The sequence below is a fragment of the Hyposmocoma kahamanoa genome, unplaced genomic scaffold (genome assembly GCF_003589595.1).
Source record: "Hyposmocoma kahamanoa isolate Upper Pololo Valley unplaced genomic scaffold, ASM358959v1 84, whole genome shotgun sequence".
Classification (NCBI taxonomy): domain Eukaryota; kingdom Metazoa; phylum Arthropoda; class Insecta; order Lepidoptera; family Cosmopterigidae; genus Hyposmocoma; species Hyposmocoma kahamanoa.
In genome coordinates, this window is record NW_020654229.1 from 2,313,980 (window position 1) to 2,331,902 (window position 17,923).

Consider the following 17,923-nt stretch of genomic DNA (forward strand, 5'->3'; position numbering starts at 1 on the left):
TAATATATAACATGTTTATTAAAATCAATTACCATGATAATTATAACAAAAATTTAATCTTCTTTTGTGGTGTTACTACTGTTACACTTGTAATGTCATCAAAATTTTATGTCTTCGTTTCCTTCATTCAAATCCTACCGAATAATTTTATATAAGCAGCTTGCTAATAATTCTATGTAAATATTGCTATATAAGGGATATGTGCGATGTGGAAAAAAATATCGATATCTCTCTTAGATAAATAAATTTTAGTGTTTTTATCAGTAATCATCAAAGTAACAGCAATCGATAGATTTATAAAAAGGTAAAATGTTAGAATTCCCGCATTTTCCCCACATAGCGTCAATCCCATAAAATGCCCAACCGAGTTGAAATTGCTATTTGGCAATTCGCCACCATGTTCGCCACATATTGACAACACTATGAGTGTTGCCCATTTATTATGAGCAATTTATCTATGAAGAAAAGAATACTAACAACAAAAGAAGAAATGTAGTAAAAAAAATACTATTGTCATATTTTGATTTTCATACTTTTAGAAAAAAACGTACTCCAGAAAAAAAACGATTTCTTTCATGTTTTATTTTATTGTTTTTTTTTTCACCTAAGAAAAAGAAAGTTTTTGAACAACACTAATAGTGATCACCACTAATTACAGTTCGGAGCCAAGGCCGATAGCATTGAAGAAGTAAAGGACTTTTCTGGCTCCGACAGATTTAATGTCCTCTGGTTGTGGCATGTGCCTTCCCAGTATGGAGCTTCGTACGCCTATCAGGGGATAACATTGGGTGAGAAGATGAGCAGGAGTTTCATCCGCCTCGTGGCAGAATCTACACTCTCTATTCCCTTTCCGCCCAATATTTGACATGTGCTTGTTCACGCCTCAATATCCTGTTAAGAAGTCTAGTGAGCATTCTGATGCCATTCCTGTCTAATGACAGAGCTTCTCTACAGTGTGTGGCACTGTAGGCAGCTATCAGGGCTTTTGAATGTTCAAGACCTTTACTCTGTAGCCACACTTCTCGGGAGACGTGTATGCTCTCGTTCTGCAGAGTGAGCTTTGCCAGGCTGTATGCTACCCCTATAAAGGGTTCGGGTCCAATAACGGTTTCCCTAGCACCAGCCTTTGCCAGTTCGTCTGCTGCCTCATTTCCCTTGACGTCAGGGACGTGAAACCCAGCGCAGGACCACTTTATTCCTTTCCCCGAGAGCATTCAGTGTAGTCACACAGTTCTCTACAATCCTCGATGTTTGGGTGACAGAGGTTAGTGCATGTAGAGCGGCTTGACTATCTGAGTTTATGTAAATATACTTGTTAACGTAGCCTCTCTTCAGGTTTAAATCCGCACAAGCAATTATGGCGTACATTTCGGCCTGAAAGATAAAGGAGTGTCGTCCCAAATTCAGCTAATAGCTGAGCCTGGGTCTCACGCCGTGTATACCGCAGCTTACGTTGGGTCCCATCATAGACCCATCGGTATACCAAAGAAGGCTACCGTCCGTCCAGGTTGGACTGTTGGTTTTCCAGTCATAATAAACTCTAAGACAATGGACTAAAAAATGGATTGTTATAATCGTGAAAGTGTGAATTAAACAAGAGAAATTTTATACTTACCGCCTGTATTCTCTTTCTTTTCAAAATTTGTATTATACTTCATCAAGTCAATGTTAAGCGTGTGTGCAAATTCACTGCCATAGAATACCATTAACTCCGTGTATTTTGGAATTATTTTTATTGTTCTGTAAAAAGAGATTAGATGCGTAATTTTAAGTAGGTCCAATTACTTGATTGTACGGCACTCAATAGTAATCATAAGAGTGTTTTCATATAACTTTGATGCTCCAAAAATGTACTTAATTTTTTTAATGAATATTAAGAGGGAGCAGAGGAAAAATTCCTAATCTTCGATTTGATTTTAGAACCTATATCCACTTTAAAGTTAAAAATAAAATATTGTATGAGTAACTACATGATATATTCAAGCATAGATACTAATCAGAAATATAAAATAATAAAGTTTCCTCGATAGATAAAAATCACGAAATGACCTCTAATTTTCACATTTTTTCGATTTATCCTCGAAATGCTACAGGTTATTAGGACAAAAATTAGATAATTAATTATATTTATGCATGATCGAGAACTGTCACTACGGATTTTTTTTTAATCCCTTTAGTTTTAGAGTTATTTCGCTAAAACGAATTTGGTACTTTTAATGCGCAAAATTCAACATCTACTGTCGCATGTCACGCGAACTTCAGGCATATATTTGTCTCACAAATGTGGGCGGAGCCAACGTCAAAACTCTTTTGGCATGCTCCCTCTTAAGTGACAGAACGAACAAGTAAGTCGTGTGCCTGCTCTGATGATAAGCAATACGCCTGCCTATAACAGTTACCGTGTCACACACTAGTATTTTTTAAATTTTATTTCTACTAGTTCTTTTTTTTTTTTTGTAACATGATCTGTCTAAAGGGTATAGGTGTATATATAACAACATCCTGCCACATACATGTGAAAAATGATGACAGTTGTACCTGTAATAAACCTGTCCTTTATATTGATAAGCGACGAGATTCTGTTCGTGCCAATGGCGAGCACAATTTACGTATCTCAACCAATTGGATTTGTTAGTGTCCGCTGCGTTTATCACGTGTCTGTTATTCGGGCCTTGAACCTGAAAAATAGTTTTTTTTCCCCTTTAACACACATACAACCACAAGACGACATGTGGCCTAGCAAGTTACTTAAATGGTGACAGAAAGCGTAGCGTAGTTTTCAAGCTGGCTGTGTCGAGTGTACCACCAACACTTAGGTGGTTACACATAGTAAAATAATCACATCTTCACCCTTTCGGACACAACAAACTAGGATGAGAGTAAGAGTCGTATTCCAAAACTCTACTCAATGCTCAAGTCAGGACTTGAGTATGATTTAAAGCACTAGAAATCATACTCAAGTCGCATTTCCAGTGCTTGAAATCATACTCAAGTCCTTGCCATTACGGTCGTATTTCCAGTGCTTGAAATCATACCCAAGTCCCGACTTAAGCATTGAGTAGAGTTTTGGAATACGACGCTATATGAGTGGGCCGTTTTCAACTGTTTCTTTAGGTTAGAAGCTTTCGATCAGAAATTCAACAATATTAAAATAACATTATTTAATAATAAATCATTTTAGTTTTTTAAATATTTCGTCATTTGTTTCGTTTTTTAATAGAGATAGTTAGAATTTATTTATTAGTGTCTTAATATAAAGTATTTTGATGGGATATCTTGACGGTGCTTAAAAATAGACATAGAAAATAATTAACGAAAATTTTGGAAATTCATAGTTTTAAAAAAATATTATTAATACGGTTATCGATACAATGCGCAGTCAATAGAACATTATTAAACATTTAAAGGCAATGAAGAAAATCTTGTTCACCTACCTGCCAACAATAAAAAGAGTTGGTCTCTAAAGATTTTTCGCCTTTGTATGGACCAAAACGAACACCTTGTGGTAGAGTTAGCGTGGAGAACACTCCTAACCCTGCACCTAGTTTTAGAAAAAAGTCTTTAATATGAAAAACCCTTTAATTCAACTCTATATTATGCTCTACCACAGAACTCAAGACAGTGTTCTGTGCACAGAGGGTTTTAGATCACAGTTCAGACTGCAACAAAATCTAGTTAAAAACAATAGTAGTGACCATACTTATCAACTCGGAATGTACTTAAGCCGGCCAGAAAAAGTTTAATTTCCTTACAATAAGACCGGTATAAAACGTTTTGCCTGTGTCGAGTCGCGTCGTTCGATTTCAACAACATCTTCAATCTTATTTCTCGGTCATAAAGCTTTTTCTGATTTTTCGGGACGAACAAGTCGTGAGCTTGATGCCACTCAGAGCTTTAAATTGCAAAGATCTGAGGGGCACTGCCACTACGCCCGTCACCCTGAGACACAAGTTTATAAGGTCCATGTCCCTGTAATTTCACCAGCAAAACCGGAACACAGTAATACTGACATTACTGCTTGGCGGCAGAAATAGGTAAGGTGGCAGTAATACACTGAATGAACTCATTCACAAGGACCTCTAATGCTATACTAATGATATAATAGACTTAAGGCGATTGCGGTTCGGTAAATATAGTGACTGCCTTAGGGTCCAAATACAAAAGGACGAGTTATTTAAAAAATACGTTCTATACGGTTAATGCTCGTAGAAAGTCGCACATCGCAGTTTTCTGCGTTGCGTATTCGTATCGCGCCGATTCACAGTATTGTATTTCGACCCTTAATCAAGTCAAGACCACAAGACGTGGTAGTGGACTTTGGCTTAAAACTTTATAACGCTTACTGGGGGGTATTGTATTTCGACCCTTAATCAAGTCAAGACCACAAGACGTGGTAGTGGACTTTGGCTTAAAACTTTATAACGCTTACTGGGGGTCGATTCAGAACCTTAAGATAACTCGATTGTCGACCGATTCGATTTGATATCGTACGATTTCTTTTCATTTTTATTTGTGAATAAACACCCGAATTGAACGTCGAACTGTCGTATTCGAAACCGAACCGAAATGACGCCACACCCGTACGATTACTCGAGCTTCTCGACCGGCAAAGGCTACGAACGTTATTCAGAACACAAATATCGAATATCTTACTGTTTACAAAGAATTGTTATTTTTTATTTATATATTTATTTTACTTTAATTATAACGGACACACAAATTACAATAACTAAAGATACATTACTAACAAGAAAGAATGTAATATGGAAATCTCTTATTATTTTAAATAAAGTCTGGATTTTGTCCAATTTTATTAATTTATTTTAATGTAAAACTTATGCATTCCTATATTTTAAGCTTTTAAAGTCTGAAAAATTTATATGTAAAGGGATTTTCATTTTTCTTATAATCTATTTCACCGACTAAAGGTCTATCCACACATATCCGGGCCGTGCTGCATTAGGGGTTCAAAAAAATATCGTTGCGTATATTTTATATGAACTGGTTCACATATGTCCGTGTTCGGGTCGGCGTCCCGGACACGGCCCTGATGTGTGTGTGTAGTCCTTTACTCGTAAACGCTGTTCGATAACGATATCGTATCCAAATCGAACGTTCAACTCGAATGTTTTGAGCAGATCGAACAATTCGGTTAAAATATCGAAGAGTTCTAAATCGGGGTTCAGATAGACTTAAGCATTCGACTCTCAAAATATGCTTTACCTGGAATGATTGATGTTGCGAGATGCAGAAATACATGCGGAATGGTGAGGGCCGCACGTGGTACAAAGGCAGGTAAATCAGTTTTTCCTTGTACCTGTTTGAGAGTGGCCAAGCGATAATGACAAAAATTGTTCAACGTAAATAAATCAATAAACAAATCGCCCTTCGTTATAAGTTTTATCAACCCCAACATATGTAACATAATAGATGAAGTAATTAACGTTGTTCCTATGATCACAAAAACGCCCGGCGCGCGCATGAAAATATCGCATTCAAATTTAGCGCCATAATATTCTACATGACCTTAGGGTATCTACAAATGTTTTTTTTACATGACTTTTAGTGCTTTTCCCATTGTAGTTTGCTGGATTTTATCAGATTATAGTAATTTAAAAAGTTACACACATGGTCAAACAAACCTTGTCATCGGGAATAATAAGAAGCGGTCCATGAATGGAGCAATATTCAAAAACCAAGTCGTTGCAGAAGACACAATCTGTTCAATATAAATAATCATATACAAATTTCATTTAAGTTATACTACGATATTATCTAAGATTATCAAAAAACCTATAGAAGAGCCACCGATAATTATTATTTTATTCGAGACTATTTACATAAAAATCGGTTACTTAAATAAGGATCCTTGGATATCTATAGTACTAAACAACTAAGGGTCGTATTCCAGAATTCTGCTCAATGCTCAAGTCAGGACTTGAGTATGATTTCAAGCACTGGAAATACGACCCTAATGGCAAGGACTTGAGTATGATTTTCAGTGGTCACTGCAATACTCAAGTCCTGACTCGAGTATTGAGTAGAGTTCTGGAATACTACCTTAATATTACTAGCCCCCCAACAAGTAACCGAATTCATATCAGTTGTAGTTTTGCGTTTACCATTACTACCGCATTTTAAAAAGGTATAGATGCAATGAAAGTATCAACATTATACAAAATTATCATCGAGGATATTAAATTTGAATGAATGTGTATGTGAAACAAAATTATATTAAGTAAAAACGAGTTTGTAACTCGTTAGTTGTAAAATACTTACAAATATACTCGTCCATCCCAGGCTCTTTATTTTTATGTTAATGAATAGTCTTTTCGCATAAACTCATAATTTTATGGGAACTCCGTGAAGTTTTTCATAAAAGGCGCGAATTTATTTTTGTTTTTTTTACGGCCACGTAATTTTCAAATTTCGGTTTTTGTAGAATTGACTCTGTTTATTCTATCTTTTTCTAACATTAGTAATATTGAGTAAGATAATGAGAATAAAAGAGAGAATATAATGTACAAAGTTTCGCCTTACATAACACACAGCTAATTTGTTCTCTGGCCTAATTTCTAACAACAAAAGACATAAGACATTACATATTTAAATTATTTTTGTAATGGCAACAGAAATTTGCACTTAATGTACTGGTACATGTGTGTTTAAGTTTGAAGAAAAGAGAGAACGATATACATTTGCTTTATTCCTTATTATCATACTTTGTATTTTTTCTTACCTAAAAGCGGTCGAACGTCATTTATGACATCTATGGTGATATTCTAGTTCGGATTTTCGCGTTTCGTGGATTTTATTCGCATCTAATTATAATATATTTTTATATGAAAAGTACCTATTGCAGGCAAAATGCCGCAGTGCGATGCACTCTGAACCATTAGCGCGTTAGTTACGACTCAGAAACACACGCTATATAATTAAATTATACATAATTAACCCGGGTAATTGGACGAACTTTTTTTATGTTTATTTTGGTGTTTGCGGCTAAAATTAGTGCTGAAAAGTAGGTATAACTAGAGATAACTAGATTAAATGTAGTATAATCTATGTATATGGTAATACTTATGCGATTTTAGAGAGAAATGGCGGTGCAAAATAAAGTTTTATACGCTTTTCGTGGTTGGATTGCATTTGTTGCATTTATGGATTTGGGGACCGCCGGCCGGTCTTATATTGAGAGGAGATCGTTTTTGAGCCATAACGGTGATGAGCATTTGGATGGTAAGTTTTAAACTTAAATTTATTGTAATGTGCTACGAGATATACCTTTATAGTAAGTGACAGAACACACGCGCTGCAATCTGTTATTTTGCAATTTGGATAGTAGACATAACTTCCCGCCAATGGCAATTTGATTGCGTCACGACTAGTACAACTAATTTCCAGCCAGTACCTATGCATTTGCACACACTGCTCGAACTGTTGTTTGACTGCATTTCAGTTCAAGCTGTTTTGATATTTCTATGCAGTTGAAATTTATGGGAATCATGCAATACGTCTAAGGTTTAACTTTACTCATTGCTTTTAAGCTCGCCCAAGACTTTAGGTACAAGGAGGTGGCTGAAAAACAGCGCTGTCTGCGACAACAGTGGTTCCAGGCAGCTCGAGCTGAAACATCTCATTTTGCCCTCTGACATGTATGGCGTACCGTTTATTGTTTGTTTAAGTCTTGGCTTAACATGTTATTTAAGTCCAAAAAGTGTCATTGTGGCAGTAAAGGATTTTTGTATTTGTATTTAACTTTAACTCAAGCACATAAGTAAAAATAACTAAGTTAATTATTTTAAAAAAACCATCTTTAAAAGTTTGCGAAATCACATTGATTTGCAAAGTTTTATTGAAATTGATTTACGGAAAGTGTGTGGAATCCAAAAAACTGAATACATCTAATTTGCCTCCGTTAGAAACATGAAAATCAGCCAGAGTAATTGCGTAACATAGACATAAGAAAAGTACAGATGAATTGAGAACCTCCTCCTTTTTTAAACTTGGTTCAAAATAAACTACGTTCGTTCTGTGTTATTTATAATGTTGGAAGATGTGAAGAGAATGATAAGCTTGAAAAACTCGTCACTAGAATTTCAATTGAAACAATGTATGTTATTAATAATGGGAGAGATAAATGATGTTTTATAATTTCAGGCGACTTTACGCTGTCTCGCATGTTGGGGATGTACTCAGTTTTAAAAGCACTGGCCCTCATACATTGCACTCTCTACATACATTATAGACCGTGAGTATATTAATAAATTTAATAATGATCTCCAGTTGCACCACACACCAAGTTGATGGTGTACAAGTATGTAATTAGACCATCTGCCCCTGTTGCATGCCACCACGATAAAACTGTTATATCCATATTTAGCTGTCAAATTTGAGTGATAAAACCGAAATTTTAAAATTTCAACACAATAGCTAACATGGCGAGCATCGTGATGTCACATTTATGTCGCAGCTCGCGCGCCGCAACCAAAGACTGAATATAAGAATAATGCAGTGCCTGACATGGCCACAAGGTCACAGCTGATTTTTAAATACTTTGACAGTTCTGCACAGTAATTTTATCAATGTAAAAATTTTGTGTGACAAACAAGATACAAAATGAATAATAAAATCAAATTGTCACAATGTAAATTATTGGAAAAAGGTAAGGAGAACATTTTTAATACCGTTCAATACATCAGATTAAACAGAAATGCGTAAAAAATAAGTAATGTAATGTAAAATTATGTAAAACTTGAACTACAAAAATTTTTACTTTCGTCGTTTTCGCGGCGACGATTTTTTCTTCATTCTTTTGTATTACCAAGTGAACAAAAAAACGAATGATTCAAGTGCGGTATCTTACCGATTCGGTATTCGCAATAAAAAAATAAATTTTAATAATGGCAACATAGCTTTATCAACTTAAACAAGTACACACATCAAAAAAAGTTTGCGATCAATAGCATAAGCTCCTATAATTCTTTAAATTTAACTTTATCAAGAAAAAATCTATGTTGTATGCTTTCTTTAAATAGGAATACCCTGTTTGAAATTAAAATATAAAACTATTTTTTATTATTTATTTTAAAAAATTGAGCCATTAATCATAATGTAATAGTGATAGAAATTTCATAGAAAGAAAAAGACTGTTTAATTAAACTTAAACAACAATTTATTATTAAAAGGTGTGAATTCAATATAAAATAACTCCTCCCCTGGCTCGAATACATGCGAAGATCCTCCTGGGCATGCTGAGGATCAAGTTATCCAGCATTTCCTGGGGTAACCTATCCCATTCTTCAATAGCGGCTTCCCTGAGCTCTGGAACTGTCTGGGGACGTGGCTCACGGTTCCATACTGCTCGTTTAAGAGCATCCCACGCGTGCTCTATTGGGTTTAAGTCGGGCGAGCCGGCAGGCCAGTCTAATCGTGTGATATCGTATTCTTGAAGAGCAGCATTGACTCGTTGAGCTCGATGTGCGGGCGCATTATCATCGACCACTACAAATTGGTGCCCATGGTTTACTCGGAATGGTCTGACTATATCATCAATAGCAACTGCTTTGTACATGTCTGCTGTCATGAAGCCCCGATACGGGATCAAAGGCGTTGTAGCTCCAATCATAATGCCACCCCAAAAGGACACCGATTTTCCGCCTTGCTGAACTGTTCCAGTGGCAGTTCTTTGTCTTTCACGGTCGCCTGGTCTTCTCCAGACACGGACACGTCGGTTATCTGGATGAGTGCTGATTCGGGATTCGTCAACGAAGAGACAGTTTTGCCAAATGTTTTCGTCCTCACCTTCTTCATTTTGCCGAAGTCTAGCCCACTGCAATCTTCGTTGTTGACGTTGCCGGGAATTGAGCGGAGCTCGCCAAGACCTCCGTGCTCGTAATCCAGCCTGGTGCAAGCAATTGCGAACGGTCTGCGTGCTAACTTCAAGCCCAGAGGCGGCCCTGACTTCTGCTTTTATTTTAGTGGCGTTGATTGTTGTATCACGGGCTGCCAGCAATCTAATATAGCGCTTTTGGGCAGCTGTCAAAACAGTTGGGCGACCGCTGCGGGGTCGGTCAGCTAAATTCCCCATTCCGTGATACCTCTGCAACGTAGCCACGACACAGGATTGGGGTATAGCAAGTCTGTGTGCTATTACTCTCGTGGTGTATCCTTCTTCCCTCAAAGTGACTATTCTAGCTCGTAAAACCTCTGATAATCCTCTTGGCATTTTTTCAATCACAACTTTCCGCGAAAAATATCTTGAATCGCTTATAATTGACTAAATCAGATTTCTGAATGAGCGTAAGCTAGGACTGAAAGCCTTTTTATATGAAAAAACAATTGAACGGGGTCATTGTTTTATGTTCTAATTTATTTTTAAATAAAGAATCTAAAAAGAAGAAAAAATCATAATATAATCTACAGTAACAAAAAAGATTTCAGTTTTTCGAAGTGATCGCAAACTTTTTTTGATGTGTGTATATCACGGGGAGGTTTATCACACATTGCATGTGATATAGTTCCATGCTAAGTAATAAGCTCTAGGTTTCAGCTAGCAACTCAGATCTTGAGATTTTTTTCGTATTATTATGTGATCATCTGTAATGAGACCTAGCACCATAAACAGATCTGTGTCATACATGGAAGAAAAAAAAACAATGGAAGTGCATGAAACCTTGATTACTATCAGAACTGCTGTTGATCACCACAACTCACACATTCGTTCATAATTTATAAACACTGTTAATATAATTTAAATTTTACACTGTCGACATATCGTTGAAAGTTCAATAACTTATTGCAAGTCACGACGTTTCGATTATATTGAAATTCAATGTGCTGACATCTAGCGGTCAATAGCTGAACGACGATGATTCGACTGTTTACTTAGTTCTCTAAAAAAAAAACAAGTGCCAAATTGCAGTGATATGTATGGACGTCCATTCGCAACTAAATTGTGTGTTCGCGAAAGACCCGGGAACGGGTGTTCGTAGTTCGAAACACGCAGCATGAGCGGGTACTGTCCATAGATGTTCGTGTTGCGTTACAAATAACCTGTACCGAGCTTTATACTTTGGTATGACAAACGTTTTCTGGTTATTTTTCAGGGTCGTGTCAATGGGCTATTGGTCTCTAGTGCTTTCAATAATACTCTACTTCAGCGAAGCGCTGTACTTTCATTCCACCACACTCAACTTCTATGTTGTGTTCCCTTGCATTTTGAACAGTGAGTAGTGATTTTATTTTCATAATGTTTATTGTTGTAACCCAAACGAAAAGTAACAATTAAATTATTAAGGCTCCAAGTTAGTGTTATTGGTAGGATTTTGTATGTTTGGTCTTATGGCGAGTCAGTGGCACTTAGATTGTGTAATTCACTAATATTATATATTATATTTAATTTGAAAGCTAAATTGTTGATTAAACGAGATAAAAATTAAGATATTCATTTCCGTGGTAGTTTTAATAAGGCAACATTGATCGTCCGCAATACCACAGTCTTTGAAGACAAAAGTTTTCGAACAGTCCGTGTTGCCAGCGATAACGACGGGTCTGAGACGTGGTCACTTACTATGGGCATCGTAACAATGCTCAAAGTCACGACCTAAGGAGAGGGCAATGCTCGGCAATTCTCTACGTGATCGAATCCGAAATGAGGAGATCCGTAGAAGAACGTAAGTCACCGACATAGCACAAAAAACTGACGGCCGTCGGGGTAGAAAGGTTCTGGAATGGAGACCATGAACCGGAAGGCGTTCAGTGGGACGGCCCCCTACTAGATGGACGGATGACCTGGTAAGGTAACCGATGGATGCACATCGCGTCTGATCGACTAGTTTGGAAATCTGCGGGGGAGGCCTATGTTCAGCAGTGAACGTCTTCCTGCTAATATGATGATGATGATAATGATGAACATTGATAGTTAGTGATTGAATGGATGAATGAACGACACTCCCTCTCTGGCACTCCGCTGACTTTCTATTGAGACTCAACATTATGTTTAAATTTTCTCTCATTGTTGACTTTAACAAAACAGTATATTGAAAAAGTACTGCATAGTAATATTCTTTTTTTTTTTCAGCTATAACTCTTTTAGGATTAATTTACTTGCCAACAAAACTAAAAATTTGGGGCACCGTGCCTGGCACCTCCGGCATGGCTGTCGAAGTGGAAGATGAGAACACACAAATTTTAAGACAAATGGGGAACTTCAAAAGACGGAAGGCTGGCTACAATAAGAATAAACACGTCTGATCCTGGGGTTGCCAGTTGCGTGGAAAATATATTGCTGGCTGTGTAGGTTTGTGCCCGTAGATTTAAAAAAAAGACCATAGGAGTGTTTGCATTGGCTTGGCTACTTGTATACAAGTTCATATGTCGTAGATTTGAAGTATGGCGTTTTTTAGCAGGCAGGCGGTTTCAATATGCTACCATGTTCACCAGTTGAAAGTTTCTATATTTTAGCTTAAACACAATGCAGAATATAATACGCAATATGGATATTTGTCCGAAATAAAGTAAATTTATTATTATTAGTATCACAAGAAAAACATACATGATGTGCTCTTTCCAAAATTTTAAAAAACGTCTATTGAATGACCCTGCAATAACATTCAGAATACTGTTAGAACTTCAAATGATTCAACGTCCATACGATAATATGAAACTCAATCCTAAAATCTGCCTACTAAAAAAATCCACTCCACACAAGCCCAGCTCTTTTCCACATTTTAACTATCATTGGGTTCGTGCAGGAATAAGGTAACTTACTTCCATTTTCATTAGCAATATATTTGTGTGCAAGTAGTTTGCAAATGAAAACGCTCCATTATTTCTATTACTCATTGACAGAGATAAGCGGATATCAATTTTTTTTTTAAGTTTAATTTCATTACTATGATATTATAAGTTTCCTTGTTTTAAAAGCAAGTCAAAACATCTTGTGCTTAGTTAACCGCGAAAAACAAAGAAAAATAAGAAAAAATAAATTGGCGGCAATTTTGACATTTCACGTTAACAGTAAGATATGTTTAAAAAATTATCATTAGTTACAGGTATGCAAAAAAAAAATATAAACGAAAGCTACATCTGTCTACTCTCTTGTATTGTCGACGCCTAACATCTCGCGGCGTTACCCACTTTTTCCCGACATACCACGCTAAAGTCATACCTTGATAAGACCACACTAAAGTCATACCGTTGGTAACAAACCTGTAACTAGTGATAACAACGAAAGTTTTAAAATCTAGAAATTAGTAATTTCAAGTACCACAGATAATGCAGATACTATAGCATTTTACACAATTTGCTAAATCGATTTCTGACGCTGTAAATCGTAGCCGATTGAGAATGGATGATTAACATTCATTAAACGATATGACGAGAGCATTCTACTGCGAAGCAGTAATGTGAGCATTACTGCGTTCCAGCTTTGAAGGGTAAGGGTGCTGATGAAACTAGAGATATGGGACTTAAAAAAAATAGGCTTTATTTGACATGCATAAATTTCAAACAAAAAATTAATAAAAATAAATTCAATTAAAATAAAAAAAGAAGCATACACAATAATAAAATATTTAAAAAAATAAAAGAAAAATAAAAGCATGTCAAAAGGTTCCATGACTCAGCCTGTGAGGATTATGTAGATTACATAGCCCTCGCTGTTATTCTGTCATGGCCCGTCATAATATGGAACACCACAATTCAAATAATAAATATGTTACATGTTACGTACAACAAAAATCAAAATTAAAATAACTAGACATTTAGGCACTAAGCGACTAAAATTTGACATAAGCAACAAATACTAATAATAAGCTAGTAATTGTTGCTTATGTTTGTCTTGTCAACTTTATGTCTGAGGGTAACGGGCCCAGTAGCAATGTCCCTCAAGTCTATGCAACATCAAATGGCTTTGGTTGATTCCGCACAACAGTGAACGTGTTGAACGTGAAGAAATATATAGTAAAATTGAGGACGTAAACTGATTACTATATGGTGTGAAAACATTATTCCTAAAAATTTTTCACGATAGGAAAAACACTTACCTCGAAATTTTACCAATGATTTTTTTTTATGTCAACTGAACTAAATAGAACATGTATACTATACGATATACATTTCTCAAATGGCTTAAATTTCGTTTGTGAAAAAATAAATTCTGAAATTTATTTATTTATTTATTTATTTGGGATAACAACAGCAATAATGATAGGTTACAAAAAAATAATTACATATTACAAAGCCAGTAACAGTTATCCTCGATTTATACATTAAAATAAAAACAGAGCACGGGGTGTCTATAAGCGTGATAAATAATTATACAGATTATATACATACATATAATTGTGAAACAAATTAAGTAAACTAAATACGTACGAAATGAAGCCAGTGTCCCTGCCAATCGACCAAACATAATAAACCGTATTAGTACGGGAATAAAATTGAATTCGAGCTAGTTCCTTCCGTTATTTGATATAAAATGTTATAGTATTCTTTACCTGTGACATTTGTTAGTAAAATTAATTTGATATCCAGCATATCTCTTCTTTAAGCCTTGACCATACCTGCTGAAACTTTTAATTCTAAATTTGACTTTTAGATATTGAAAAAAAAAACCGTAGGTTTTTAATACGAACATGTTTCTGTTTTATGTCTTTTAACAGAACGACGTTTAATTGTTTTTTTTTTTAAATAAGTTAAATCTAAAATACCAATATTGGTCATTTTTATTATTATTTAAGTGTTCAAGTATATACTATACTCGAATATTAATTAATATTTAACAATAAATTAAACAATTACCTCTAACTCGAGAATGACCGATACTACGTCATTTATTTGATTATTGAAATTTAAATAGAAATGTAAACTCCATTCGGGCAACACAGTTTTAACCAAGAACCAAGAGTATTTGTATTTTATTGTTTTTTTGAAACCATTTTAAAACTTAGGATTATTAAGTAAATATAACTTTCAACGTTGCCTTTTAACTATAAATATTGATTCCTATGTATAAAAAGCACCTCAATGACCTTAAAAAAAAGCACGCTTTCTTTTGTGAAGTAAGATGCGGTTGGATGAAGAAATTGATTTAATTTTAAGCCCGTCGTACATAAGAGCTACAATATAACTGCAGGAGCAAAACATATTTTAAATAGAAAACTATCATGAGACTTAGATATATAATAATATTAATAAATAAATAATTCCAATTGTTTTGCCCGCAAATTGGTTAATGCCAGTCAGCCTTGCTAACTTTCTACATTAGTTTTGGTTATACTTTCTCTCCCTACCGACGTTTACGGGAAGGGCACTATGACATATGCGCTAGCATGCCCGCGCAGGGACCATCTAGGTCAGGTTCTAACCCCAGATCAGCCTGTTTCCACGGACTCATCCGGTTCCCTGTAAGGCTAGTGCCTTAGGTGAGCTGCCCCGGATGCACTACAGCACCAGTACTACAGGTTGCCTTGTTCGCAGCTTGAGGCGGTTGGATTTCTGTGGCGTGTCGCTTCCAGTACAAATGCGGTCCTCCTCGATACGGCACGTATTGTTCGCCGGTTCTTGAATCTGAGTCCCTGACCCCGGCCGACTGTGCCATTGTCGGGGAATACCGCCACTCCGATTTCAAAATTAATCTTTTAGGCCTTGGGATAGGCGAGAATCTAAAATATATATCCAAAACAATAATTATAATTTATTCTCCATTTACATTATTATTATATTGTGTACCATATTAACTAAAGTAACGTTAAACTCACGTATTTAAGTCGAATTTTTGCTCGACATGTTTCAAGTCAATCCGTGGTCGTTGGTCATGAGCTTCCGCGGCGATGACTCGACGGAAACATCGCGCCAGAGCCCTGACAGCCCCGTCACTCAGTATGCTCTGCTTCATTAACCGCCCCCGTGGCCGAACGGTTGCCATGCTGGTCTGCCACTCAAGAAGGCCGGGAGAATTATTTGTATGGCCTACATTTATTAACCGACTTCAGAAAAAGTAGGTGGTTCTCAATTCGACTCTATTTGTTCATGTATGTTTTGCGATACCTCCGGTATTTGTGAACCGATGTTGATGATGCTTTTTTTTGTTGGAAAGAGGATACCTCGGTAGTGGTCCCATTTAAATTTGAAGAAAATATTCCACTTCTAAGGATGGCAAACTAGGGGATCAATCTGGTTTCGCGCCCTTTCCAATAATCGATTTCAATATAATCTCAGTACAGAGTACTAAAAAAACCGACCTCAAAAGTACGTGGAATTACGTCTATTTGCTAAGTTTCATTGAAATATCCCCTAGTTCGCCACTATACAGGACTTGATACTGGAGATAATAAAAATAGGTTCTCACTACAACACTACTCAAAGTATATCGAGAGAAAAACGCCTTGAATTGGAGAAATAGCAAAATCAACTAAATGATTGCTAAAAGTAATTGCTCCTAAATTAAAGTTAGGCGCTATTTATAAAAATGAATCTTCATGCGTGAACAGCCACCCTCTGCGGTGGATGATTTTCTTCAAAATGAAATGGGTCCACTATGGAAGTACCCCCTTTCCAACAAAAAAAGAATCATGAAAATCGGTTCACAAATACCGGAGTTATCGCGTAACACACATACAAAAAAAAAGAAAAAAAAAGAACATACAGTCGAATTGAGAACCTCCTCCTTTTTTGAAGTCGGTTAAAAACTTGGCAAATAGATGTAATTCCACGAATTTTTGAGGTCGGTTTTTTTAGTACTCTGTACTGAGATTATTTCTCTCGTGAGTTTGAGTATAATTAGTGGTTGTCTATGTGTGTGTGCAAGTCCATGGCACCCGCGATACAGGGTCTCGGGAGTACGGGCTATAAGAGTGTGCATTATTATATTCTTATTTTTAAGTGATACGCAGGATGTTATAATAGTCTAGAGTGCAGTCGTGCGTATAACTAATAAAAATTAATTATGAAGTTAAGTCAGTTAGCCATTCGCGATTGCGAATGATATTCGACTCATTAGTAATCACTAATCCTGTCATTCGAATAACAAATTAGTAACTTACTAATTTTCGTATTCGAATGATCTGAATGATAACCATCGAGTATATAACCAGAAATAGAGACGAAATAAGGGCCATACATTCCTGGTAACACATTAGCGATACAGCTCTTATAAATATCAACTCTCGTTTGCACTGAAATAAAGACAGCCCAACAACTGACCTGTGTGTACGTCTCCGTATATTCCAAAAATATTCTGTGTTTATTGTAATAAAGATAATATCTCTAACAATGGCGTGCTGTTCCATTCGGTGGTGTGGGGAAAAACAGCAAAACGTCTAATTAAAAAAAGAAACGGAATCACATTTCAGTAATTAAATATGTAATTTTGCAATTTTCGGCCATTACAGCAAAGCTCAAGTTAACTGGTCGATTCGGTGTCGTCAATGTGAAACAATTGACGACACCTGTCAATTGTTTCGAATTCGGGCTGGCCAATCGGAGCGCAGTTGTCACAGTAATGATATGGCAGAATAGTTTCTAAACAAATTAAATAACATTTCATCTCTATTTCTGGTTATATACTCGATTGTGATAACCAATCCATAGGTTCCATGGAGCATTTCTGCCCAGCCCTCTCTGACATTATGATAAATACCGCAAAAGGGACGGGGATTAATATATTTTGATATGGACATGGCGAATGGTTCCAAGCTGTTCCCATATAATAATCATTCGATTCGAGAGGGTGTACTCTACTGAATGGGAAGAGAGTCATTCATATTCATACCTTTATTGCTTTCCACATGATTTCACATAAGATCTTATATAATTTGATTCAAAGTTTATTTCAAGCATTTAAGTTTATTTGAAAAGAGCAATCCCCAGAGATTCAATAAAAATTTAATTAATACAGTGAATAGCGACATCTCTCGCC

General features: G+C 36.1%; 2 protein-coding genes across 2 annotated transcripts in view; one reads left to right on the top strand and one right to left on the bottom strand.

The window, feature by feature from the left end:
• Positions 1 to 5,650, bottom strand: part of LOC113234392 — a 61,372-nt gene extending 55,722 nt beyond the window's left edge. The window contains exons 1-2 of the mRNA XM_026469702.1: positions 5,643 to 5,650; positions 5,224 to 5,317 (exon numbers count right to left, since the gene is read on the bottom strand). Of these exons, the coding sequence (XP_026325487.1) occupies positions 5,224 to 5,317; positions 5,643 to 5,650 (102 nt within the window). The remainder of the gene's footprint in view (positions 1 to 5,223; positions 5,318 to 5,642) is intronic.
• Positions 5,651 to 6,952: 1,302 nt separating this feature from the next.
• On the top strand, positions 6,953 to 12,487 carry LOC113234561. Its single transcript, XM_026469905.1, has 5 exons — positions 6,953 to 7,021; positions 7,095 to 7,239; positions 8,161 to 8,251; positions 11,109 to 11,227; positions 12,083 to 12,487. Exons 2-5 carry the CDS (start codon positions 7,101 to 7,103, stop codon positions 12,253 to 12,255), a joined length of 522 nt encoding a protein of 173 aa, XP_026325690.1. The 5' UTR covers positions 6,953 to 7,021; positions 7,095 to 7,100; the 3' UTR covers positions 12,256 to 12,487.
• Positions 12,488 to 17,923: the final 5,436 nt, after the last annotated feature.